The sequence below is a fragment of the Pezoporus wallicus genome, unplaced genomic scaffold (genome assembly GCF_028554395.1).
Source record: "Pezoporus wallicus isolate ANWC-B61680 ecotype Strahan unplaced genomic scaffold, APGP_CSIRO_Pwel_v1 contig_818, whole genome shotgun sequence".
NCBI classification, from domain to species: Eukaryota; Metazoa; Chordata; class Aves; order Psittaciformes; family Psittacidae; genus Pezoporus; species Pezoporus wallicus.
The window spans coordinates 5,633,590-5,661,206 of NW_026636248.1; the positions used below are offsets into that span (position 1 = coordinate 5,633,590).

The window sequence follows — 27,617 nt, forward strand, 5'->3', positions numbered from 1 at the left end:
TATCGGCTCTCATTGTGATGGTGGCTACAGTTTGATTTCAGCTCAGGCAGGCTGAGCTCTGGAAATAGCTTCATGCTACCTAAGTAAAGCTCTGTTTGCTAATGAAAATGTCAGAGGGAATGACAGAATTGTTTGGGCAGATGAAGGCATGTGTGTTTGACCCTGATCAAACTCTCCATTGCTAGGTAATCCCTCCCTCTCCTGTCACTCAGGAAATGACCACAGCTGGTTATCACAGACCCTTCCTCCACCTGCTAGCAGCATTGTGTCTTAAACTTCAGTGACATTATTCATGCAGCAGCATGCCAGGCACTTGTCACTCTCATCTTCAGGGGTGTAGATTCCTCTGGCGAGGTGCAATATGGCAGAGGTGAATCAGGCTCCAAAACTATAAATGATCTTTGCTCAGGATTTATCTAATATGCTTCTAAGGCATACCAGCTGTTTTGCCTGTCACAGTGCTCGTGGGGCAGCATTACACCGATGCTTACCCACACGGTAATAAGAGGCAGGCCAGGATCTTGGCTCTGGCCCTGTTTGGAGACTGGAACATCTGCTTCCTTGGGGACAGATGGGAAGGGATGACAGCACCTGCCTGATCTCTGCAGGGAGGCAAAGGCTGCCCGTGTCACTACGCTCAGCAGCAGAGGTGGCTGCCACTTCCTTCCACCACAGAGGCATGGAGGAGGCCCAGGACCCACCAGAATGGGCGCAGCTTAGTTACAAAAAGAAACACCCACGGCAGAACTCAGGGCCCCTTTCAGTGCATCCTCCACCATGTTATCCTCTTTCTGGGAGTGCCCCACATGCCCGGCCAGCAACGTTTTCCTCCTCACCACGCCCTGGGCTACAAGGATCAACCCTCCTTTGCTGCTTGCTGTGGAGAGGTGCCAGGGAGTGGGGTCCAGTGGGAGCCAACCACCTTGTGAGGGAGAGGAGAAAGCCCTGCTGCTGCTTCTGCAACGAGGGCAGTGTGCCTGCTTCACGTGAGTGCCTTTCCCTACCAGTAAGCTCCTCAGCAAGAGCACCACCGCTGGCGCTTGTGCCACAAGCGTCCTTTCCAGCTGTAAGACTTCCTGGGATACCCCACGGGCAGCAACAGTCTCCATACCTGTCGCAACACCCGGGATTTCGGCAGCCCCATGGCAGCCCCACCACCCCTTGCCGGTTGGCCTCAGTTCAACACCTTCTCCGAGAAGTGTCCCAGCTTCCCCTCCTCCTGCACCGGCCGCAAGGCCTGGCTGCGGCAGGATGGGCTGTGCTGGGGCAGGGATCCGGCAGGCCACCGTGGCCCCCCGCTCCCCGCCGCCAGGCAGGAGCCCTGCTGCAGCTCCGCACACTTCTCCTTGTAGTGCTGGGCATTGCCGGCAAACGTCTCGCAGCGGCTGAGGTTTTCCTCCTGCACCGGGCTGCCCACGTTCTCCTCGCTGGGCCCCGAGGCCGCTGCGCCCTCCTGGGAGTTCTGGCTAAGGTAGACTACAATGATGTCGCCCTTGAAATTCATTACTTGTCCGCTTGAGATAAAGGTGGAGTTACTGTTTCCAGTCACATTTCCTGGGGAAGGAGGGGGAGAGAAGACACATGTGATTAGTGTTTTCCCCTCACAAGATGGACACTCAGCACTGTGAATTTAATCCGCAGTGGTGGCTTTACTCTTGTTCCACTGTTTTTTCCCCGTGACACAAGGATGCTCTTTTAATCTATGTCTTCCACTGTACCTTCTCATTATTTCCATTTTTGCCTCCTTAGGATGAAGTCAGTCACCCACAGGGATCCTGACTGGAAGGCCTGGAAACATTTTCTCTCTCAGCTGTGCTCTTGGAAGCAAAAGTGAGAGCATCAATCTCATGCCCTCCGTGCTGCCCGATGCACAAGCTGCATCCAAAGTGCCTCTGCCCATGATTTGTGAGGAAATGGTCATTATTTCTAATTATGAGATAATTTTTTTAGAGTCCCAAGCAATACATTGGGGTTCTTTTCCCCTTTGGTAAACAATCAATCGCACCGTATGAGCTAGGTAGCAAGCTTCTTGAATATATACTGAAAGACTTAACGTCAGACCATACAGTCACACAGTGTCCTAATGACAGAGGCAGTTATCTGATATTGTCCTGATCCTCCCTGTAGGTACACTCTGGTACTCATCTAGTGCTCTCATGGATTTTCTTGGATATCTGCTGACTCCAGTGAAGAGGCAGTCTATATTACAGCAACATAACATAGTTACTTTTTCAGTCTATCTGCCCGTGGTTAGGGATTTGTCAGTATAAATTCAATCTTTCTACCATTCAGGGACTAAGCTGCTGACACAAGTGACAGTACGACCAGGCTTGGGAATTAATAGACTACCCTCAGAGCAGAAAGAAAGTAACTCAGAGCAAACTTTCAACCACAAACTAACAAACTTGTTCAAGTTTCAAAATCAAACCGAAGCAACCAAGTTAAAAAGAGAAAAATCTTCCTAGCCTATGAACACTCTACCTAAGGAATGTTCTTCCTGCTGTGCTTCACTTCATCATTTCTTGCGGACTGATCTGACAGCTCTTAGATGTTTTGTGCCTTTCCTCATTATGATCCTCAACACTTGAGACACTCTTTCACTGCAGCTAAGCATGGCCTAGCGCAGAGAAATCCTGTTTTCCTAGCAGTCACAGGTGATGTTTGCACATCAGCATAGGACACTGGGCTCCAGCTGTGTTGAGTTCGGACCCATATCTGCTCATAGCCGAGTCTGAATGTCCCTCTAAATGTCCCTCTAAATAGCCCCCCTCAAGCAATCCTATTTATTTCTGCTAAACCACTGCATTGCTAGCTCTTTGCTTTCTTTCCAAGTGTTGTTGATTAACATGAGGTGTCAATAGGAGTTTTCTCTGCAGGAGTTTTTTCCCTGCCAGTTGCATCCCCTGTGTTCGATTTGTTTCAGCTGTTTGCCATCAACAAAACTATTAGGCATAATGGGAATACAGAAACAATTGTTTGCCTTCATTCAGGTGTCCTATCACTTGTGAAAGGTACTGCAGAGATGTTTTACCAGTGCTCAGTACGAGGTCAAGAATTTAGAAATATATGTGACAGTGGGGATGAGGGGCAGATTAACACATTTATAATGTCTAGCTGAATGTGGCTGCCAAATCTTCATTGCTTTCTGAAGGCACTGTGATGAAACAAAAGGGTATTTGAGGCCCAAAACCACGGAAAATGGACACAAGAGCTTCCTGGACTGTACTAAGACATGTGCTTCCAACCTGAAAAGTATAATGGACACGTTCAGGGGATAAGTGAAGGCATCGTTCTCTGCAAGGTTTCAGCCTTTTGATCTCTTCATACTACCTGACGATAGTAATTACAATAACAGGTTAATTTTTGCACTAATTATTCACTATGAACTGGAACAATGCAGGTGATTAATTTTCTCTAAGCCATCTGATGGCCTCTGGGTGGTAAGAACTGTTGCTGCCAAACTGGGCTGGTTTGGAATCTGGAAGAGAAAGGCATTCGGAGAAAACCATTCCAAGTTGCAAGTCACCTAAGTCTTCCTGCACCCATGCTTTATATTGTAGCCCTACACATGATTTGGGGTGGTCATGAACTGATGCTTCATGTTGAGACTGTCTTCAGGCTTGGGGGTTTTGAAAGCGCACTTAAAGGCTCACTCCGTCACTGGCAGTGATCCCTCTAAGTGGTACCTGTCTAGAGGTTTACTTTGGTCTTCTAGGATTATTTCACAGAAGGAACAGAGTTTGCAATTTCTATTGTCATTTTGAGTGTTATGAAACTAAAACCAAAACTTCATGGAATTACGGATAGCCTTTTTCTTCCCATTTTTTAAGCCGTCCTCTTTTGAACTGTTCTGTCTTAGCATGACTGTGCGAAGCCTGGTGGCTTCAGTTGCTTTAAGAAGCTTTACAGAAAGTTATTTTGCATGCATGTTTATTCCATCTGGTCACTGCAGAAGGCCCAGCAAAATGACTGATGCCGCTGCAGCTCCACGTGGAGCCCCAGCGTGGCCAGGGTGCTTCAGTGTGGAAACTATGGCTAAGCCCTGTCCCACTCCTTGTGCAACCAGGCATTGCCAGAAGGGCATGGCCGTTCTGCGGACAGAAGAAACCCTTTGCCAGCAAGCCACCTGACCTGCAGATTAACTAACCCACACTCCCATGCTGCCCACAGCTCAGTCAGTACCTTCCAGCATTCATGCCTAAAAAATGGCACATTAGGAAGACAGCATCTGTGCTTGTTTCACCAGATGGCACTGTAGCATCTACATACCTGAAGGCACAGGCACAATAAAAATCCCATAGAAATTATTCTGCTGCAGATCCAAGATGGCACTTTCTAGCATGTCACTTAAATCCAAACTCTCTTGTTTGCCCTACTGTTCCTTAATATTTTCTCTTCCTCTTCCTGTCGGATTTAGAAAGAAAAGCAATAACTTCTGCAGTGCCAAATATGATGTCGCTTTCGGTTGCACCTCAGAGTCACCTTCCAACAACAACAACAAAAGATAATCTTGTGTTCTCTTTACCAGTGCGGAATTTTGTATGGACTAGGGAGTGGAACTGTGTCAGGATTTCAGGAAACTGAAATGGCATAAGGAGTATCTGCTCTCAGAAAGATTGAGACACACATTTTCAGATTCCCACATGGCATGTGCATTGAGAGAAGGGCCTTCCAAAGTGCTGCTTGTGGGCTTTGGCAGACTGACAAGAACGTCTCCGTAAGAAACTTTAAAGCATAACATGGTTTTAAAGAAGAGCAACTGCTTACAACTGTTACGTGTATTACAGTAATCCTTAGACGTCCCAGTCAAAACCAAGGTCTCATTATGCTTGGCAATGTGTTGACATAAATAAAAATAAAGCATTGGACCTTAAGAGATTATAATCTAAAGTGACTGGTAACACATGACAGGCAGATTGCAGACTTTTATAGCAAAAAGAGAGGAAGGTTTCATCCAGAAAAGGCTCATAACATCCCTTCCACCAGTTTTGCTTCAGTGATATTTCACCTGCTTTCATTTGACAATTTTGATATAGTTACACAATTAGTAAATTGGCAACAGTGTTCCAGTACTGTTTAGGAGACAGAGCATAGAGAAACAATGTCTGCATGAAATTATTTTTAGGTGAATGCTTATATCATTGCAAATTAAAACAGAGAGCTAGAAGCACAAAACTGAGCATAATCTTTCAGATTCAGTCATGGCCACCACATTAACAGCTCAAGCCTGGAATTTCACTGACCACCACATAAATGTAACTGGACTTAAACCTAATGGCAAAAATGTGAGTGCAGACTGTTGAATGGAAAATTGCCCTTCTGAGTGCTATGCATCCTTTCTTAACTCAGTCTCTAGGATCCTATACTCTCCTCCTTCTCAGTTTTCTCCAACACACACATCTGCTATCACTAAAATAGTTCAGTAACAGAGTTGCCTGGCCTCTGCAGCGACAACCAGAAGATGGGCTCGGCATTGCTGGTTAGATCAGGGCAGGACAATGGTCCTTCACAGTGCTCGTACTTGTCGCAGAAATCATTACAAACCAAATGGCTTTACTATTTCAGGATTCAGTTTGTTGGGTGTTTTTTTTCAGTTTAGCTTCAGGGCAATTAAGTGAAAAGTCATAATTTCATTCTTCTCCCCCCCCTTTTCCTAAATCAGACCTCTGAATAATACTGAGCTAGCAGAGAGAATAATCCTATATGACTGTGTACGGGTCAAGCCTAGTGGGCTTACCAGATGCTGGAGGGAGGTCTGAAGTGCTGCTGTTTGTCCCTGAAGTGCTTTTGTTTGTCCCTGAAGTGCTTCTGCTTGTGTTCTGGTACTTCATGTTGGTACTATCTGAAGATGCATCTTCCATACCATGGTCACTTGCTAGTGTGCTCTGACCAGCAGAGAGAAAATTCAAGCCACAGGTGCACTGTGCATAGGATCCAGTTTCTGGGGAGGTGGAGTCACTGTCAGCTGCAGCAAAACAGGATTTGCTCCACTTTCTGGGAGATTCCCTGTACAAAATGCCACACCTCACGCAGATCTTCTCTGAGTCAGAGTTTGTTACACAATGATCTGTGTCTTTGTTGCCAATTTCCTTTGGGCAACTGTGGGCATGTTGGCAAGATTTCTGAAGAAGTTTGTCCGTGTCAGTGTGTGCCCCATCTGTGAAAGGGTGAAAGCCTTGAGAGACTGATATGTCCTCTGTGCTCCCAATCCCTGAAAAGTACTGATTTAAACTGTCATTCTCCCCTGCCTCCATCGGTTCAGAAAATGACGACACGGTTTTACTGGCAGTCCTGCTCGGTAAGGACAAATAATCAGCGGTACTGAGATCCTTATCCGTGTATTCATCTTCTGTGGGAACTGGTGGGAAATGATCATCATCAGTCTCAGTTACCACAGAAAACCCTTGTAGGCTCCCTCCCACCTCGCACGGTGCCATGCTGGGCCTCCCATTCCTGCAAGGAGAATGTCCGCTGATGCAGCATGAGTTTCCAGGGGCAGGAGAGCCAGCGGGATCCAGGAGGCGCATGCCTTCAGAGGTCTGGGGGACAACAACATTCACGATGTTCATGGTAACAGAGGTATCTCTGGGGGTCTCCTGAAAGAAATTCAAAAGAAAAACTTATTTACAAAACAGATCAGCAGAAGGTTATCTTTCTAGACAGAGGAAAAGGCAAATCTCAGTTCCTTCTCGGTGTGGAGCTGCTGAGGTTTAGGAACACCACTATATTTGACTCTTCAGGGGTAATTCCATTCTGCTGTGAAACTGTGAGCAGTGGTGCTGGGCTCAGTGGGTGTTCAGAAAAATATCTTGAGGCCTCAGGGGCAATAGCATTTAATTTTGGGAGATGATTATTCCTAGCTCTTAAGAAGGCACTTAGGAGTTAATAAATCTAGAAGAGTCACTGCATTCTGTTGTTCCTTACGGACCATCAATAGGAATTACCTAACAGCTTACAAGGGTTTCGAAACTCCCTCTGTGTTTGAAAGGCTGTTGAACTGTGAGGGCCTTACTGGGAGTAAAATCTTTATTATCAGTAATGATGGAAGAAAGAAACTGAGTTGATTCAGAGGGACCAAGACAAGCTAGAAAAAAAGAAGTCACATGGGTAATGTTCCTTGAACCTAGAAAATGTTCGGACAACAAATGCAAAGCCCCACAATGCCATTCATGTTGCCACTACTTGTCAAAGTACAGCTGTATTTTTGGTTGCAGCCTCCCCAAAAAAGGTTGGGAAATACTTCAAGGATTCCCTTCAGTTCATGGAAGTTGTGCTGTAAAAACTGTCACTTGGAAACTGATAACCTTTCATCTGAAATGTCTGTTCAGATCTTCCAGGATAAAAAGGAAAGTGTAAAGGCTGCCAGCTACTAATTGCTGTTGATTCACTCCTTTGTCTCAGAGGATCTGAGAAGCTGCCAAGGCAGGTTGCACAAAAAATTATGGGACAAAAGAGGAACTTCCTGATCAGAAAGGTGGGTTTATTTGGTATGGGTTTTTTTTAGTAATGGAATTTGAGTCTTTCAACAGCTAAACTAGACAGAGCTCCAGACGGGGTGGTGAGAGCATGCACCTGAACACCTCAGTCCATGTCCATGGTGTGAAGCAGGCAGTGCACATGCATTTGAATCTGTGTCCCCATCTGGGTGTTTCAAGCATGAGATCTGTTTTTCTTCCAGAGAAAAACCTCATACTTTTTTCACATCTGAATAGATAAGAAGGATTTCTGCAAGCACTAGAATGCAGGTGTCTCCCAGCCAGTTTCTTTAACTGATGGCTCTTGTGCTTACTGCCTTTCATGTCTGGCATTCTTGCCATTGCTGCAAGTCCAGGTTTCTCTCCTGTGAGCACTTTGGTATATAAAAATGTGCAAACTGAGCTGAAGCTTTTCCTGCTCTTAGGATTGAGAAAGGCTTTCTGCTAGGTAGAAAGTAAGGTGTTCAGCAACCGGTGGGCTTAACTTTCTCCTCCTAAATATTTAACCATCACAGAGACTTTTCCAACTGTTCAAACTGGCTGAAATAGGAGAGCAGGTTCAGAAGCTCGTTGAGAATGGTGATTTCATATGCCTCACATTTACAGAAAACCAGACTGAAAAAAAACAAGGAGGAACCCAAAAACTTGATTTTTAGCCAAATGTTAACGTGAAGTCTGTTTCAGGAGGGGTTTAAGGAATGCTGCAAGGAAAACATAAACCAAAGAGAAAATGCTAGTGGCTTTGACTTTACCTTTGTGCCTTTTATTTGGCTGCACACTTCGCTAGCCCAATTCTGTAGATCTGCTGCAGGGAAAACAAAAAGAGTAGCTGTTACATATAGCAGGCACTGCAGTTAGCCACAAACCAAAACACCCACAGTCATGCACAGTCCACAATATCATATTAAATAAAAGCCAGCAAGACTGTTTTTACTGACTGTTCAAGTGTCCCAGCATCACTCTAGCTGAGGATTCATTGTAACTGGAACAGGGATATATTTCTGTGGAACAAATGTTTCCAAGCTCCTAAAATAGACCACAGTTAAACTGTGTTCCACATCAAATGGGGTTTCTTTCCTGGTCATATGTCACACCAGGCTATGACTGGCCCAATACCGACCCACTTGCAGCCGTATGGTCTATTTCAAGAGAAGTCACATGGATGGCCAAAAGGCCATTCTCAGACAGGAGTGAGGAGCCTGGGGAGAAGAGGGTAAGCCACTGAAACCACAGGATGGCAGGCTCAAATGCAGCCTATTCCTTAATCAGGTTGTACTTAATGAGGAAATTCATTTAATTGGAGCATTTTCCAAGGAAAAGCTTTAAGTTCAACATACTTTATAGTAAAGGCTGCCACTTAATAGAGTTATCAATTCCTGTTTTCTGTTTATACTTTCAGAAGATTTTTAGGGCTCGAGTCTCATGTACACTTGCTGGTTTTGTATGTCTGAAGATAGATCAGCCATGTAGCCACTGCCAGTTCCCAGCAATGACTCTGTTCTTCTGATGTTGAGCCTGCACATTTACCATCAATTCCCTGTCTTGTCAGGCAGGCAGAGCTTCTTCCTGAGCCTACAAGCCTCTGGGGCTCTGGTTAGCAGAACAGACCACTCAAAGGCAATGAAGGACTCTCACTGCAGAACAGCAGGGCAATAAAAATGTCAAATAAAAAGAACTCCCCCCTAACCTGCTTTGCATCATATTTGGTTTGCAAGAAGAGTCACCATTTCCTCCAGCCCATCCCAGGAATTCCAGATTTAGCACAACCCATGTTTAGTGTGGCAGAGGCACCCTATTTCTAAAACACAGGCTGAAATATACTTTAGAAGACAGGGTTACTGTTCTTCCCTTCTACTGTTCCCAAAACATTTCATACATTGCTAGGGCTTGGGAAAGGAGACAATGGGAAAACTACACAAGGAAAAACATTCCGTGTTTCAGGGGAGAAAATAAAATGTGAACGGAACAGTATGGGTATGTCCTTAACTAACGAGATCCAGGGCTTAACAGAGAGTTGAGTAACTGTTGAAGGTAATTCCACTGAATTAATAATATACTGAGAACCCCAATGTCATTCAGCATGTCTTTGCTGAAATTTTTCTGATTTTCTAATTTTACTGTTTTATTCTATTTCCTTCTAGTATTTCCCCCATACCTCATCAGAACTTCAGCTAAAAACACTGCCTCCATTATGTTTTCAAAAGCACAACAGGCCTTTGTCTTGAAATCCATATTTTAACCTGTCCAGACGTCAGTTTCAGGGGAGGAGGGAGAGTGGGACAAAGGAGACAAGAGGTAGTGAAAGCTACCTGTGTCTGTGTCTGCTTCCCTTTGGCCAAGGGCTCTTCTGTGCCACGTGGTGCAGAGCAGCATGTAGTTAAACATGGTAATGGTAGTTATCCATGAAATCAGAGTGTACAGAGAGCCATGCAGTTTCACATGCATGAATATTGTTAGCTACACGTACCTGTCAGCTTTTTCCCCTTATTTTTGTAGTATACAATGAAGATGACAATGCCAATTACTGCCACAAAAAATGAGACGACAATCAACACGTATAAGATCTGGTTTGTTCCTGCAGGATGTAAAAAAGATAGTGCCATCAACACACAGCTTGTACTCAGCTGTATGACAACCCTTGCTCATTTCAACTGCTTTTCCACAAGAGATTTTTTTTCCTTCCTATTTGATTTTCAGTTTCTGTAATAAAGACAACAGCTTAGAACTCATGCAGTTCTGTGACAAGCAGCCTTACTGAAGGTACCATCTCTATAAGAATACAGAGTCATTGTGTCTCAGAAAGGTGTGACCCAGTCATATTCCTGTGGAAGTCCTCTTTCAAGCTGCCAGCAGCCCACGGGCTGTGGTTTCTCCCCTGGAGGTCATGGGTATAACAGCATTGCTGCTTGCCATGCAGTTTCAGTTGGAGGTGTAAAGGTCTGCTTAGCAGTAGAGATGGGCCCTAGAGCCACAAGGCTTCAAGTAATCTTTAATGGTGGGATTTTCCAAGAACACGGTCTTGGCCTACAGCAGCTCCCCCTAAAGTCACCCACAATGGGAATGGAGTTAAGCCAGCCAAAACCGCTAGTAAACACATCCCTCCTCCTGCCTGCCACTTTCTAACAGGTAACCTGTACAAGAACATGTACCATCTTCCGACGGCTCTGGCACCTTCCATTCTGCACAAACTGCATCTGACTTCTCAGTCCCAGGCATGTCTTCTGTCATTCCTAGGGCTGTACAGCTGAAAAAGAAAGACAAAGAGCCTAGGTTCTCAAAGAGGAAGCTTGTCACAGCTCCTACATTTATGCAGAGTAGCACTTTCTGTTGTAACATACAACATTTCTCCTGCATTTCTCCACCCATAAGAACCTCAAATACCATCTTTATTTTCAGCGGCATCAGCTCAGCAGTTCTGTTGTTACTGCTCTCTCTTACTCCAAGAGAGAGAACTCAAGCTTCAGTGTGAGAATGCTTTTATTGCTGCACTACCAACAGAGATGCTCTGTGTGCTCTGCAGACAGCCTGAAAAGCCCCACTGAAATATGCTTTTACCCAAGCTTCTCCCAGTCTCCTGGATGTTGTGGTCCTCTTACAAGATACAGGGACTTACTTGGTCCAGGATTTACACTCGTCAGTAGATGAAGCAACCTTTGAGAAGTAACCTCTGGGACATGGTATACACATTGTGTCCTGGTCTTGTTGCACTGTGTGGAGTAGAGAAAGAAAAACTTCATAGCTGAATTTCCTTTCAGGTGAGGAGAAGGTAATTATGCTCCCCATCCTCCTGCTTCACCCCACCAGCCCCCGTGAAAGCCTCCCTGACAAGAGAAGGATCTTAGATTACATTGGAGCAGCAATCACAGTCACATGTAAACAGAAAAAAAATATGTTAGTCTCACCTGAGTACTTCTCTACATGATCAAAATGAGAAATGACCAGGAGCCATTTGTAGTTGTTGTGAAATAACACACAGCTATTATATCCTTCCCCTTCCATTAACTTCCTCATGTCAATGCTATGCCACAGACAGTGACACTAACTGGTTTTGTCACTTCTGTGAAGCCACAGTAAACAAAATGCTGTATCATCAGGACTTGCTAGAGTGGAGAAAAAACAGCACTACTGTGCTCCAGTCCATGCAGCATTTCATCCTCCATGACTCTATTACATACTGCTTTTTTGGGGTTCCTCACATGCTTGGCACAGCTTTTCTCAGTGCTCATTACAATTTTCAGCTTGCTTATAACACTATAAAATGCCAATGCAAAGTCGTTGAACAAAACCTGATTTCAAATCCAACCTCAGGAACAATCCCTGAAGATTGCTTCTCTGAATGGACTGCTGTTCTGAACACTGGAACAATTCATGACCTAGTGACTCACAGTCAGACACCTCAGCAAGCACTAGAAATACACTGAACACCTTGCAACTAGTGCCAGGTCCACATGGTATCTTGTAAAAATCACTTGATACAAGATACTACTTTAACTACAAACACAGAAGCCTTCAAAATGCAAACAGTCCAGGAGGATCATATGCAGTAGTAAAGATAACTCAGATATGCATCTTCTGTTGACAGTCATCTGAGAGTCCAAAGTGTCCTCTCTAACATCACAATGCACATAATGCTGGCCTTACCTTGTAGGCCAAGGCTGGACATTTCACTCTGTATGTCCCCTTTCTGTATCTTACCAGGATGCTTGACTCCAAATCCTGGAGCACATATGGTATTTCGCTGACAGCAGTCACAGTCTTCATTCCAGTGGTAGCCCACTGTACAAGCACACTGCCTCTGGAAAGTGCTGTTCCCTGGGTTCACTTCTCTCAGGGCTTTCCCTGAAAGAGAAAGCAGATGGGAGTAAAAATGTCTTTGGTAATAAGCCTCAAGTTTATGAACCTCCTGTTCTACCTACTGACTGCCTAAATGCCAGACACAAACCCACCCATGTTAGAGGAAATGTTATCTTTGAAGAAGCATAGCAGACCCTTGATCAGTACAGGGAGCTCTTCACTGATTGCACTCCTGAACAATACTTATTTTCCTTGTTGCTGCTGTGGGAAATAAACCTTTTGCAATAGGGAGATGAATGTGTTAAGAGGAAGTGAATGCACGGTGTGCTGGGCAAAAGGACAGCTTTTAAGATCAACTCACAGGAGGTGAATGACCCCAGTGAAGATAATAATTATCAGTAGCATGGAGACTGTGGTTGCAGTGCTCAGCACAGAAGCTCTGCTGTCTGGGGACCTCCCTCTCCATCAGGCTCTTCTCCAAGCCCAGCCTCCAGTGCTGGGTACCTGAACAAAGCCACTTCCCTAGATCCACTTTCCCATATTTGTGCTTCATTAATTTGGATTGAAAGGTTCTTCAGTATGAACAGCTCACCTTGATCACATATTTTATGTAGTAAGCATTTATCTTCTTCATTCCAGACATCCATGTACTCATTTGGGCCACATGGCTTGCACACACTATCAGAAGTCTCAGTGCATCTGGCAGACATGTACTTTCCTGTGAATGACAGAAGGACAAGTAGGCCGTTTGCAAGTTGCACACTAGCTGTCTAAGGAGCTTAGGGAAAATAACAGGTTGGGCTAACACTGCTGTGGACAATCATTTCTTCCTGCCACCTTTTCACTTCCTCAGTCTGGCCCCCATCTAGTGTGGCACTGAAACATCCACAAAGCCTATGGCCTGGGAGCAGCCCTACCTACGTTCACAAGAATCAAGTTGCTTTCTATCTCCTGCAGTGGTTAAGTGCTATCCCAACAAAATAACTGCTATGGCTTTTGCTGAAGTCAGCAGGGCCACTCCTGCACCAGAAGGCACTTGTAAGCCTAAAATCATGTACCTGCAAGAGTATGTGCCAATAGATTAGCAGAGTCGCAAGACTGAGCTGCCTTACTGACTCACAGAGCTGGTTTTAATGAGCTCTTCAGTTCTGAAGCTGCTACAGCCCAGCGCCCACATACCTGGCTCACACTTTGTGCAGCACCGTCCAGAGTATTCATAGTGTTGTTCGCTTTCACACAGCGGGGTAATTTGTAGTGACAGCTGGAATAAGGAAGGAGAGAGAACACATGAGAACCAATATATTCGAATTGCTTCAGACCTGCCTAGTCACAGTGCTGGCAGAGAAGAGGAAAACATTTCTTTTGTATAGCATTTTTGATAGCTAAGCAGTAAAAATTACCTAACATTTATGACTTCAAAGGCGCTTTGTAGACATGCTAAGAATATGTACTTGATACTGTACACACAGGGACTTGTAATACAGCCAGGTGGTAAAAAAATAATACAATCTGGCAATTGTCATGAACTTTTGGCCTGCTATATAACCTTTTCTTACAGTACTCTAATATTTGAAATCTATGACTTTAGAACAATTGTAAAGAAAAGAAAATTGGCACAGAGATACTAATTGGCACAGAGATACTTCTGTAGTCTCTTCCACAGATATGACCTCACACCGAGACCTGAGCAACTGACATTTTTAAGGTATAACATTCAGCAAACAAGTAAGGTGAATGATTTATACTGCTGGAAAAGAAGTTCCCAGCTTCCAAGTGGGATATACAACACCCCTGGCTAGCTCCAGGAAACACTAGGCTTTAATTTTGCAGCGTTTTCAAGCTCTCACTGTGTCCTGCAGAGATGATACAATTAAGATAACAGCTTTTTGCTTCTCAAAACTCAAAACCAAACCAGCCCCAAAACACCTGAAACTGTTATGTGAGAGAGCATGGGCAAAGCAGGTAGCAGTGTTGCCTCTAGCTCTTATGGGCCTTCATTTGCCCTCCCTGCTCCCTGGTCCTACACACAGCCGGGCACAAGGTCCTCCTCATTGACCCTGCTTCTTCTGCCCAGGAGTCCCCCAGTACCAATCCTTCAAGCAAACTCAACACCTTGCAAACAGCTGTTGATCTTTCAATAGATAAGATGATTCAAAATCTGACACATAGCAAGCAGTCCTTCATTATTAGATACAGTTGTTAAAATCCCACTTACCTTGGGTAAACTGCAATACAGCTTCTGCTGCTGGGTAAAGTAAGCTTTTGCCATCTAATAGCATAAGACAGCCATAACAATAACACTGGTTTCTATTTTTCTACTTAGCATTCTCCTCTTGTTTCCTCTAAGTCTTTACTTCCTTTCTTCTCCTTTTCTAGTTTCAGCAACAGCAACCTCTTTAAACAGAAATTCTTTATCCCTAAGCCTCTTGCCCTCTTCTAATGCTGGGAAGGTCTTGTAACTTACAGATGACCAAAAAGGTTGACATTTTTCTTTAGAATACCACCTTTTGGCTTGGAGTTTGAGCCATGGATTGGTGCATGACTTGTTTTTATCAAAACTGCACTAGATGTGTCTGGAACAGAATAAGTACCTCAAGTCAGAGGTCTTGAGTTTCTATATTTTTGCAGCTTATGAACAACTTTAAGCCATTTTTCTTTATTATTACAACAATCCCAGGTCAAATTAAAAGCCTAGTCTTATAAGAAACTTTCTGTGGTCTCCCCATTTCCTTGTCTCTTTGCATTCATTACAGTACCCATCTTGTGATTAGGTTATATAGGTTTAGGAACAAACATTGCGTTTTGTGTTTGTGCAGCACCTCCCAGGAGGAGCACAGGATAACGATCAGTGCTGGCAAGGCAGGAGGTGATCTAGGAAATGGAAAGCTGGGCCAGCTGGGCAGTGGAACAGTGACACCGCTCAGTGTCCCAGGGGAACCACTGAAAACACTCCTGTCATCGAAGGAGCTTGGTTTCTGTAACGCTGTTCAGGCGGTGTCTGCTAAAGCATTAAGCTGTCCAGCACAGGACTGAGGAAATGCTGAGAGACTGAGCAGCAGAGAGAAGGTCTTGACCAACTGATTCGCTATTCCCAGCCATCTGAAAAGGCAACAAAAGTGATGAGACCAACAACAGGTCCGGTCTCTCACTTTTTGTCACAGAATGTCCTCTCCTTCCTTGTTTGCCCCAGTTTGATAGTTCCTCTTCAGAAGAAAGACTAAAAAATTACTGAAGTGTCAAACAAGGGCAAAGTCATCCTTTTTAAGGAAGGATATACAAATAAAGAGCATTCAGCTAGAAGTTCTGGAATAATTACTGAGAATCACAGCTCAGCCTGAGGAGAAGCAGCAATTCCCTGGTGCCAAGGCTAGTGGAGCAGGCGAATTGCTCGGCCACCTTTTGGAAATCATCTCATACCTCTGTGCTTTACTATATAAAAAGGGCTATTGTTATGGTATAACTCACAGCTGCATAAATCTACATTCTATGTCAACAAGTAGTCTCTTCTGTGACTGTGTCCTTCCCCTTTTTACACAAGCCAATGCATTCACAGAGCTACAGTTCTCCCTCCTTTGATTTACGCCCAGCGCTGTAAAGACAAGGCTCTCAGCATCCATGTGCTAACCTCCATGTGAACACAGCCTCCTCCCAAAGGCAAGGGATTTTGCACTGGTATGGACTGACTGGGCCTGCCAAGCATACAGGATGCAGGGGGAGAGAGGACAGGAAAGGAAACAAAAGCCACCTGGGATCTTCTTAGGGTGGGAGCTGAACTTGGGCCCTTTTGCTAACACAGCCCCATTGAAGATGGATTGTCCCTTGTTTATTCTTCTGCAGGGGACCATGCATGTCCCATTGTCAAACAGTAAATTGGCTTCCCTTGGCAGCTAAGATGCACTCGTGCACGAGGACCTGATGCTTCACCGTCACCAGCACATTCCCGCCACAGTGTCCCTCTGAGACGGGGAAGTGTAATCTGTTTCACAGATGAGGAACTTGCACCCAGAGGCCAGCTAGCTTCACAGAGGTGACAGGAAACCAAACCAAGTCTCCCAAGTCTCAAGTTCGCCTCATAACCCCTGGAACATCCTTCCTCTCATCGGGTGCTGGCCTGTGGGTCAGAGTGATTTGGACAATACTGAGAGAGAAGGGACCTCGATGAATGAGGTGGCATCAACCTCCTCTGAAGTGGTAAGACAAAACCCAACCTGGCTGTTCCTTTAACTGTCTCACTATCGACGAAGCTGCCCATTAAATCCAACCACCATGTGCAAATGAGTGCTTCAAAGCACTCTAGGTAGGTATCATATGTAAATATAATTTGTCACTTTTAAAGTGTGCAAAGCACACAGGTTTGCACCAGTTCCTAACTCCAGTCAGCTTGTCTTCTAATTACCTTCAGGTAATTAACATTACCTCAGAACAAGTATACCTGACAGAGGAAAGACAAACCTCCTCCAGGCCTTGTGGATCCAGTTTGGTAAAGCATGCCAATACCTGCTTACCCTTTGAGCACGTGAGTAGCACCACTGACTTCTCTGGGAAAGCAGGCATGCTCATGTCAAAGTTTGCAGGAGGACTCTGTTTTGGTGTCAAGCTGCAGGCAGACCTTCAGCCCTTTGTTGGTTTTCGTTTATTTGCCTATTTGTTAAAAAGGACGCCAAGCAAGAGTATGTTTGTGCTTGTACGGTTGGAAAGCTGCGATGACTCAGAGCTACAAAGCACCACTCTGTTACTCGGGCCTTGAAAAAACACACACACAGGTGCTTCTGAAGGGGGAACCAGCAGCATTCTGATTCCTGTCCTCAGGCTTAAGGAAATATTTATTCTTTGTGCCGTTGAGCAATCGGATGGCTGCAGAAGCTGTGTGTCATGGATGCTAAAATTACTTTCTCGCTCAGATGAACGTCCAGACAGACATTTCAGAGACGATAGAGTTGCATGGGCCTCTTTCCTTTAAAAGAAAAAATCTGGAAGAACAAGCTCGGGGGTTTCCACAGTCTTTTTCCCATGTCACTTCTGAACAAGACCCTGAGGCCTCAATGAGGATTGCTCATTAGCGATAATCATAGTTTTACAAAAAACCTGAGATGTAGAGGGACACGCCAAGGGGTAACTACCTTGAAATGACACCTTCCTGATCACTGTAGCTGCTGCTGGACAGCAGTCAAGTCATCTGTCATCATTTCACAAGGCAAAGCACATTTTTCTTCTCCATTTAGTATTATAGAACCAAAGCACCTATGGGAGAAACAACTGCAGTCTGTCCTGTCTTACACACAACACTTCTTTGTACTTTGGAGCCTGAGTTTATTCAAACCACTTGCCTTTGAGATCCTTAGACATGCCTGCTGTAGAACTATAATACTTCTGTGCATTTGAGGCTTTATTCACCTTTGTCAAGGGGACTGAGCTTTGACCAGCATTTCTTGGTCCAAAGCAGCTCCGCAAGCACAGCACCTTGGTATTCAGCTAGGATGGCCTCTGCAGTTGCCTGCTGCTTTTTCTACTTCAAATACAAGAAGCAGGTACTGGTTGTGTGCCCGCAGCCTTCCAGCTTCCTACCTGAGGAACTGGGTCTTCAGTATCGCTAAGCAGACCCCAGATTGCTGCGGTTTGTTGCCAGTTTCAGAGGCTTGCATGGAAAATTATTGAAGAATAAAACTAGAATGTGGCTTTCGATGGGTGCTGCTCTGCGGCTGGTGCTCCCTGGCGCTCTGCTGAGGTGCATAACAGAAACATGCACAGTGAATGATGCTGGAAATTTTTACAGTTCTGGGTTTGCAAGGGGAAAGAAGAGTCTTATGTTAAAGGCTTAATCATAATCACATGAACGCTGAATGCAACAGTTCCTTCATAGACAGTCTCCACTGTCAATAAAAACTGGATCAAAGCAGCACAGAAGTCTCAGCTTTGCAATTCCAGTTATTTGCTTGCAAGTCTGTAATTCATCATAAAAATCTTAGATTGTGAATGAGATGCCTTTGGTGATGTCAATTTTCCAGTGACCAGTAAACCACATCACAGAAATACCACCATGTGGTAAAATATATCCGGGAAATGGTAACAGCTAAATCTTAAATATTATTTCACTCTTAAAAAATAGGTCCTTGAAACCCTACTAGGGCCTGAATACCTGAAGTGGCCAGAAAGACCATGAGGGATAAAACCAATAGTAAAAGAGGTCAAGAGAAAACAGTAACTTGCAGCCAGAAAGCAGGCAAACGGTGCCCCATCCTGACTATTCCCCTTGCCCCCCTGTTTTAGTGCACAACAAAAAGCAAATACCTGAGCACAGGTGCTGCTCCATCAGCGGGAAGGACCACTTACCAATCTCAAGCCTACCAGAGTTATTTCTAGCCAGCAGACTATGTGAAGGAGAAGTGCTGCACTGACCACTTTTAAAGCAGCACGGTGTGGGTAAGGCAGACAGGAACCTCAGGTGTATCAGACGGGAGATGACAGAAGTGATAAATGGCAAGGCTGAAATGGCTACTGACTGAACCTGTGAATGAGCCAGCTTTCTTCTGTGGGCTGAAAGTTCACTATCACTTGCACAGCATTCATTATTCAGAGAAAATCATCTGCATACAACAGCCAGAAGGGTACACCTTACATTTTCATCAGCTCAGTGGTTGGTAGCAGCTGCACATTGTGCTCTGGTGCAAAACCTCATGCTTTAAACCTACATGTCCTCACTGCCACAGCAATTGAAAGACTAACAGCCACTAGGTAGAATATTTTAAAGACGAATCAGAAAGCACAAACCCAAAGGCTAACAAAACCAAAACATGTAACAAAAAGGCCTGGCAGCAAGACAACAGCCTGTAACAAACAGAAATAAACCCAGCAGAACAGTGACATTAACAAAGCTAATACCCAGACGTTCTTGAGAAAAGGCCTGCAAAGGCAAATCTCTTCTGGATTAAACAGGTGCAACAGCAGCTCTCAGCAGATTAGTTCTGCAGATTATTTTTCCATGCTTGATCGACTGAAGTTGAATCTTAATGAATAAATGACCATGAGAGATTTCTTGGGTTGGGCTATTTCTGGATGTCAGATTGGAAGTTCAATGGGGACTTTCTATGCTTAAAAATCTGTTTATGTACCTTTCCTTCCAGCCTGCATGTGGGTCAGGGCAATTCCAAGCACAGCTACAGGCTGAGCAGAGATCGAATTGAGAAATGCTCTGCAGAGAAGGACCTGGGGGTGTTGGTTGATGAGAAAATGAACATGAGCCGGCTTCAGTGTGTGCTCACAGCCCAGAAAGCCAACGGTATCCTGGGCTGCATGAAAAGGAGCGTGACCAGCAGGTCGAAGGAGGTGATCCTGCCCCTCGATTCTGCTCTTGTGAGACCCCACCTGGAGTACTGTGTTCAGCTCTGGGGCCCCCAACACAAGAGCAAGTTGTTGGAGCAAATCCAGAGAAGGGCCATGAGGATGATCAGGGGACTGGAGCACCTCCTGTATGAAGACAGGCTGAGAAAGTTGGGGCTGTTCAGCCTAGAGAAGAGAAGGTTGCGTGGAGACCTCATAGCAGCCTTCCAGTATCTGAAGGAAGCCTACAAGGATGCTGGAGAGGGACAGGGGCATGTAGGGATCAGAAAACGGGGAACAGCTTTAAAATGAAAGAGGGTAGGTTTAGATTAGGCAATAGGAAGAAGTTCTTTACAGTGACGGTGGCGAGTCACTTGCACAGGTTTCCCAGGGAAGCTGTGAATGTTCCATCCCTGGAGGTGTTCAAGGTCAGGCTGGACAGGACTTGGAGTAACCTGTCTAGTGGAAGGGGCCCCTGCCCATGGCAGGGGCTGGAACTGGGTGAGCTTTAGGGTCTCTTCCAACCCAAACCAGTCTGTGATTCCATGATTAATCTCTTACACTGTGAGGCAAGATACTGCAATCCTAGCTGAGATGCCAGAGAGAATAAAAAGAGGGGAAGCCTGCTTTCACCACCTGATTCTCTGCTTTGGCATCCTTCTCTTGGATTTTAGCATACCACATGGAACAAATGCTGAATATTTTGCAGGCAGAATTACAAAGAGTAGTGGTAGGGCCATAGCCCTTAGTCTGGAGAGTAGCTGTATAATAGGGATACATATAATACCCACAGACCCTTCTGCCTTGGTGTGAATTACAGTAAGTATTGCTTGATCAGATCTGCACCTTCTCCATCGTGAAGGAATTGCTGCCTTTATTAGAGGCTTAGGACTTGGTTCATTTACTCTTCAGGTGTCACCATGGGGACCATGGACCAGTCAAGTAGGTGGAAATACTCCTCCCTGATTTGGCTCATTTCCTTGAGCAGCCTGGTTTGCTACATGTGGTATTGCAGGGGAGAATATTTCTTCTGTGAGAGCAAATTCAAGGAATCATCACATCCTTGCTCCTGACCAATGAAAGAACATGAAGAAGAACACGCTGCTCATAAGGCAAAGCTATTTGCTGGAGCAAAATAACATGCTGAAAATAGATTCCTTTGCGTGCTACATAAGCAACTTTTAGGACTTTACATGAACCTAGTAGCACATTTTCCCCTATCTGCATCCCAGATTAATGGGTTGCCTAACAAAACTTCACAGTATTTTTTTTTCCATGCGAGATCTTTTCTTTTCCCTCCACTTTGACCACTGACTAAATATATCCTGCACCCATCTGCAGTCACACATGTTGTTCTTTGTCATTCTTGAACAGATCCTACATACTTCTTTTTCTTTTGGAGTAGCCACAAAGTGGTGAGGGTGAATGACCTCATTTTTTTTTCCCCTCCTTGGCTTGTCGGCTCTTGCAGAGTGGATTAAACCGGCCAGCTTGGCTCTTCTACACAACACTGCCTTGCCTGGGCTCCTTACTGGGATTTTAAGAGGGAAGAAGCAGCCAGCGAGTTCTGCAGAATTGAGAGATGGCTCTGGGTCTCAGCTCTCTGCCTGCCTACTGAGCTGTGATCCTCTGCAGCAGCCCCTGCTCCAGCCTCTCCTTTGGGAATATTGCAGGGAAGAGGCTGGGAAGCACCACGAACACATTTGGCCAAATGGTGCAGGGTACATGCCTCCACTGCAGGCAGAAGGATACCCAGAGAATAAGGGTGAGGGTTGGTTTGATGCTGCAGCCTGGGTGATGGCAGTCAGCCGGGGGGATGTATCCACTCGCTTCCTGGCTCCGCATGGGCAGAATTCCCTGTGACTTTGGTGGGAAATGGACATGGCTCTATCCTGTGGTGATTAATGATTCTTCAGCTTTGTTTGCAGCCATGACATCCTAAGTGCTGTACAAACACTGAAGAAAGCCAAGCCCTCAGCCCAGGTAACTCACGCCCTGGAAAGGCAAACAGAAAAGGTAAACATGGGAAGCACTGTGAAGAGCAGCTGGGGAAGCTGCATAGGAATGGGACAAAGACCAGGATGTCCCAGAGCACCAGGCCTAAGTCAGCGTTGTTCCTCTGGTGCAGTGCTGAGCCCTCACACAGAATCCCATCACAAATACGACCACATGTTGTGGTGACACATGAACAAATCAGGAAACTTGCATTTGCCCCGAGCTGAAGCATCACACCAAACCCTGCTGCCATGGCACAGACGTCACAGCAGCCTGCCCTGGGTGCAGTGCAGAGCAGTATTCCCTCCTGCAGCCCACCCAGCTACTCCCAGCCACTGCTGCTTGTGGAGGTCCAGCAACATTCTCTCTTCTGCTATATGAACTTTGGACCGTATTCAAAATCATAAAAAGGAGCAAGCTCTTGCAGGCAGGCTATTGTATCATACACACTGAGGCCTAACCAAGTCCATAGTGCAACCTGGTCAAACAGCCCTTATTATACTGCTTTTATAACATACAAATATTTGCCTTTGTGCTTTCCATCAGTAAGAATGATCCATTCTCAGAGCAGCTGCTTTTCTGTGCAGGCAATGCCAACCTTAAACCAGAGGGTGAGCAGCTGCAGCAGAAGTCAGCAGCAGCCAGCAAGTTTCCTTCCATGGAAAGGAAGGGGACAGCCTATGCAAGAAGCACATTTGCAGCAGAGGGCATGATGAACCATCTGCATTTCCCTCTTCTTCCCTCTGTCTGCCTCCAGTAAGCTAAACCAGCCCCTAAAGCAACCCCCTCCTCCAGGCATCCAGCAACCTTCACACTGCAGAGGAGCCCTGATGGAAGGAGGTCTGGATTCTGTGGTAACAGGATGTGGTGGCAGGAACCCTCCTGACTCTGGTCACCGCAAACACCTCCTGGAAACCCAGTCATACAGACAGATGCAGGACGAGGACATCCTTGCAACAGGGGTTACCTTTCATTGTGTTTACACCTGTACCTCATAGAGCAGTGTTTTTCACCACATGGGACTGATGGATAAATGAGGCAGAGTGACTCAAATACGATTCCTCTAAATATCATTAAAGTACAAATGCCAGAGGGCACCAATTTGAGGTTTTGTGATTTTCTAGGCAGTAGTTACGCACACATCCCTTTTACGGTCTGCACTGTCTCTTGCAGAGTGGTCAGATTACATCCCACTTTTCTGAGCTTGAGGGTGCTCGGGATGACATCAACAGGCAATAGAAACAGATCCTTTGGGCCACAGTTAAATCTCTCTGATTGATCTGCTTTTTCTTGCTCTGTTTTCCTTCTGGCACAGTATGAAGAAAGCCCTGCACCATAAATGATGTCAGTCAGTGCCCTAGAGATGGATGATGAGCTTTGAATTCTATTGACTTCTGAAATGTGGTGAAGGTTTGTTTTGGTCCCATTTGTGGGAAAGAAGAAATTACATCAGGAAGGTGACACTTAACATGAACAGAGAAGTGTCAGAGGTTTCTTAAGTGTATATATTGCTTTTATATGAGATTTTTTACATGTGCTGGGGAAAACTGCAAAGCAAGGAAAACTTTCGCATTTTGCTTGCAAGAACCATACAAATTCAAGGGCACTTTGACACTTGAACTGGCTGAATTACAGTAACTTTGAAACCCATGCTGTTAACAACAGAGTAAATACAGGAGTTTAGATTAGATATTGTAGAAGTTCTGCTCTACCGAGTAATTCCTTTGGCCTTGATCAGAGCAGGAATACTGGACCAGGAGAGCCCACGATATAAGACAGCATGGACATTTTTAAGCTCTTCACCCCCCTCCCTCATCATAAAGAGTGTGTATTTTAGGAAGTTAAAAGTAATCTTTACTTTGGCCAAATCCTTTCTATCTTACAAAGAATTCCAGATGCTTTGAGTGAGCCAACTTGCCCTATAAAGTAAATATTACGGAGTAGTGGAAGAACCCATCCCATTGCCACAGAGGGGAAGAGGAGTCCTTGTCATTAAACCAGATAACTGGTTTATTGCATATTTGCTAATGCACACTCCCACAGGCTTGAACTCCCATCTGACAGAAACATTTATGCTCTTCACCAGTGCTAAGCAAGGAAAGGGATGTGACTGCTCTGCACAAAGAAGCTGAGCAGATGGTGCCTCAGGAAGCAAACCCCCCGTGTCCTCTGACAGGCACCCAAGACAAACCACTTGGAAAGATCATCTTGTGGCTGAAGCACAAGACAAGGAGGGCTGAGCCTTGCTCCCAGCAGAGCTGCTCCACGCTCAGTGTGTGACCCAGAGCAAGTCACGAATTCTCTGTTCCTGTTTCCTCCTTGGTGATATGACGATGATCATGCCTATTCTCAGCAGAACTGTGAGTATTCATTAACTTACATTTCCAAGAGTTTCTCATTCTTTGCAGGAAATACGTTGCAAATATCACTGCCCTACCACTATGCCACCATATTATCAACTCTAAACTAACAAGTGCATCATACAAACTTCGCCCCTTCCACACTTACTCTCACAATATGCTCCATCAGAAAACAGCACTCGCAAGAAAGCACTGTTCAGATCAGTCAAACAAAGGAGAACCTGAAAGGCTGGCTGGGAGTAGCATCTCTCCAGGCTTGCCTTGCAGGTTATTAGAATACAGGATATTAGATCAATGGGTTCTTTGACAAAGTACTGCTGCTTGTCCAAAGTGTTGGCTATGGAAAGTTGTGTCCTGTGCAACCACTTACAGACTCGGAATTAAGCACATGTTGAACGCAGTGGAAAGTCTTTACAGATCAGCCCCAAATAAATACAAGTTCCCTGTTTTGCATCCTCTGAAAAGCTATGAAACAAGAGGTGAGAAATAATGAGGAGCTCCTCCTGATCTCCTGGGTTCTACCTCAGAGTACCCAAAACATGCTGGGAGCTACAGGATGGAAATCTGAATTTCCAAGGTTTGGTCAAGAGTTGAGTAGGTTCCAGGCAGTAAGGAGATTCCAAAGGGAACAACTGCCCAAACCCAAATGGCTCCAGAAGGAAGCAAACTGCAACAGTTAGTGACCTGAAGAAAAGGTATGAAGAACACAGAGGTCTGCTCATCACACTGCACTGATCACAGTTGTGAACACCAGGGCTGTGTATCAGGAAGACTGATACAGCAGATACTGAGGAACAGGACAAACCACCTGAAAGCTATGATGTAACTTCACTTGTGAATCATGTGGGCTCATTCACATACATATGGAGGGCACCTGGAAAGCAGCAATTGAAGAGAAGCCTAAGGAGGGAAGATGGTCAGAACTAAACATATGTTTTAGAGGGGGAAAAAAGGCCTGTGTGGTTTTAGGCAACATATTTAGGAGCAGGGATCCAGGGGAAGGGCTGTCAGGACTATGCGGTCAGACATCAAATTGTAAGCTGTAGACACCAGAGGGTTTTTGTTTTGGTTTGTTTCCTTAACTTGTGTTTTCATGAAGCTGCACCTTGTTCTCAGGGAACGCAGCCATGGCCCAGTTATGGCACTGAGCGAGGGAGGCACTTAAAGTGACACAGCTGATCAAGACTGATGAGGCAGAGAGAAATACTAGATGTTCAAATGAAAGACATGCAAATGGTAGCGAGAGTGCCAAACGTTGATTAATGGAGGAAATAAAGTGTCTGTAGGATTTGCAGACAGTCTGCCAGTCTAGAAGGGTCTAAATAACCTGAAGAGAGAGGAGTCATTTTTAAGATGTACAATTAGAAAGAGCAAAGCAAGATTCTGTTTTCAGAATCTGAACTGCTGGAGGAAACCCAACGTGTGCCACTCATGAGACTCAGCAAGAGCTGGCGGTAGACAGCAGTCTTTCTGAAGACAGGGGAAGACCAGCCATGGTGCCAACCGTAAAGCACGCTGACCATTAGCCACCTGGCACTGCATGAAGCCGCAAAACAAGCACGCTCTGTTTGCAAACAGCCAAAGAGCCAAACCTTGCTTTGTTCTTTCCCCTCCAGAGGAAAGGGCTGTTCCTGTGGGGCCACTGACCTGGGGCTGGGGCTTGGCTCCCAGCTCTGTCCTGAGCGACACGTGAACCTCCAAGAGGGTTACAGAGCAGATCTGGGCCTCAGTGTTTCGGGGGGTCACAACACAGTCCCTGCTCTTGGGGCTGCACAGGGGTGCCTGCACTGGGAATGGTGGGGTGGTCAGAGCACGAGGGACGCTGGAAAGCTGCAGCGCGGCTCATCCTACATCGGAGGAACAAGAGTGCTCACGCTTTCTTGTATCCATCTGTTTGGTAGGGTGGAGTCTGCCTTAGTTTTACTCCACATGCAAATTATATCCCTCAGCGACCTCACTGCAAACGTTTTCTGGCTTCTCACACCCTTCCCTGGGCAGGAGCGGGCTGCTTTCCCCGCAGATCCTCCGACTTCCTTTGGAACTTCGGGTTTGGGATATTTCGATTTTAGAGAAGGGCGGGAAGGCTGAGACCGGCCAAGCTGCTGGGGAAAACAAAACCAAAACCCAGCCAAGCAGGAGGCAGGAGAAGCCAGGCGAAGCTGCTGTGCTGACACCGCTCTCGCAGTGCCGGAGGGGCCAGATGCCGCGGGATCCGGCTTCGCCACCTCCTCCGAGCGAAGTAACAAACCCCCCGGGCTGTGATGCGACACCCGCCTCCCCCTGCTCCCGCTCACCCTGGCAGCGCACCCTTACCTGCTTGCCAGCAGCAGCGAGGCACAGGAGAAGGAGCCAGCGGCCTGACGGGACGGGCATGTCTGGGTGTCCGTCTCTGCCTCCTCCTGTGGCTCCTTTTCCTGCCACAGAAGAGAAACTAGATCCTTCCAGCCAAGCCCCGGCGCCCCAGCAGCAGAGCGAGGCACATTTGAGCCAGTTACTTCTCTTTCTTCCTTTCCTTCCTCTCAGCTACACGAGGGGAGAAGAGAGAAGAAGAAGGAGGATAAAAAAAGTGCCTGGCTGCAGTTCCCACAGCATTTCCTCAGCCCTGACATGCAGGCTTCCCCCCCGCCTTCTTGTCCCTCCCTTTCCCTTCTCCACCCCCTTTTACAAGAAGTTTAGTCACCATGCCCATGTCCCTCCTCCCGCTGATGGAGACGGCTTTCCCGGTCCTTCTCAGCAGGGATACCCATCCATCTACCTCCCACCTGCTGTGCCCTCCCATCCCAGCCTTCCTCTTACCTGGCACCATCCCTCACCCTCCATCTGCCTGCAACCACTGCCTTCTCCCCACCACTTCTGGATATCGCCATACTCTGTTAGAGGACATCCCGGGCCTCGGGCAGCTTCCCACCTCACTCTTCAATCCACCCTGGTGCAACCGCCCTCTTGCTGGCTCCTGCCTCTGGCATGGGGAAAGCCTCCTATCCTGTCCCATGATCTATCCCATCCCTGCTCCCATGCAAGAGCCCTGCAAGTGGCAGCCTTGGCATTCTGGCACAGCTCGAGGCCTCCCTGCATCCTGTGCTTCGGCTGATGGCCAGAGCTGGAGGGTGGGATTGCTTCCAGGGAGAAGAAAAGTGGAAGACGAGCTTTGAGAGCTCTTCTCAAACACTACACATGGATGGGCCCAGTCCCTGCAACACAACGTGGGGCAGTGCAGAGCAGCCTCCTGACCCCCAGAACACATTCATCACCAACACCACTGACCCAGCAGCAGCTGCCTGTGCTGTTCAAGCCTGGGCACAGCACACAATGCCCCTTGTCTCGCAAAGGGAGCGGGAACCCTCTGTGGTAGGGCAGGACAGGGCAGTGCTGCTTGACAGCACCGATCTAATGGGGGCTGAGGATCTGGCAGAGCCAGCCATGGCATTACACCACCTTCCCTGCCTCCTGTGCTCACATGCCACTGTGAAATGAGCCAGGAGTGTGCTTGACTTCAACAAAAAAGGAAGCTGTTCTTTCACTTGTGTATTTAGATTTAACCCTTGACCAGGAAAAAAAACAGTTACAAGTTGCTCTACACTTGCAAATAAACAAATAAATGTGAAAGATTAAGAGAATATTAAAAACCAATAAAATCCTTTACCTGTGTTGCTGTGGTGGGATTTCTGCACAGAGG

At 46.1% G+C, this 27,617-nt stretch overlaps 1 protein-coding gene across 1 annotated transcript; it reads right to left on the reverse strand.

Annotated features, from left to right (window-relative positions):
• Positions 1–635: 635 nt before the first annotated feature.
• TNFRSF11A (TNF receptor superfamily member 11a) lies at positions 636–26,725 on the reverse strand. Its single transcript, XM_057399399.1, has 10 exons — positions 26,255–26,725; positions 13,449–13,530; positions 12,862–12,987; positions 12,171–12,314; positions 11,089–11,182; positions 10,625–10,719; positions 9,943–10,050; positions 8,228–8,280; positions 5,738–6,596; positions 636–1,554 (listed from the first exon to the last, which is right to left on the reverse strand). Exons 1-10 carry the CDS (start codon positions 26,312–26,314, stop codon positions 1,175–1,177), a joined length of 2,001 nt encoding a protein of 666 aa, XP_057255382.1. The 5' UTR covers positions 26,315–26,725; the 3' UTR covers positions 636–1,174.
• Positions 26,726–27,617: the final 892 nt, after the last annotated feature.

Excerpts from the sequence above, each read along its gene's own strand:
- TNFRSF11A (XM_057399399.1), bottom strand. The coding sequence starts at position 26,314 with ATGCCCGTCCCGTCAGGCCGCTGGCTCCTTCTCCTGTGCCTCGCTGCT. Across the intron at positions 10,051-10,624 it reads GCCAGAGCCGTCGGAAGATG|GAACAAACCAGATCTTATAC; the intron begins GTACATGTTCTT and ends TACATCCTGCAG. Across the intron at positions 8,281-9,942 it reads TAAGGGGAAAAAGCTGACAG|CAGATCTACAGAATTGGGCT; the intron begins GTACGTGTAGCT and ends TTTTCCCTGCAG.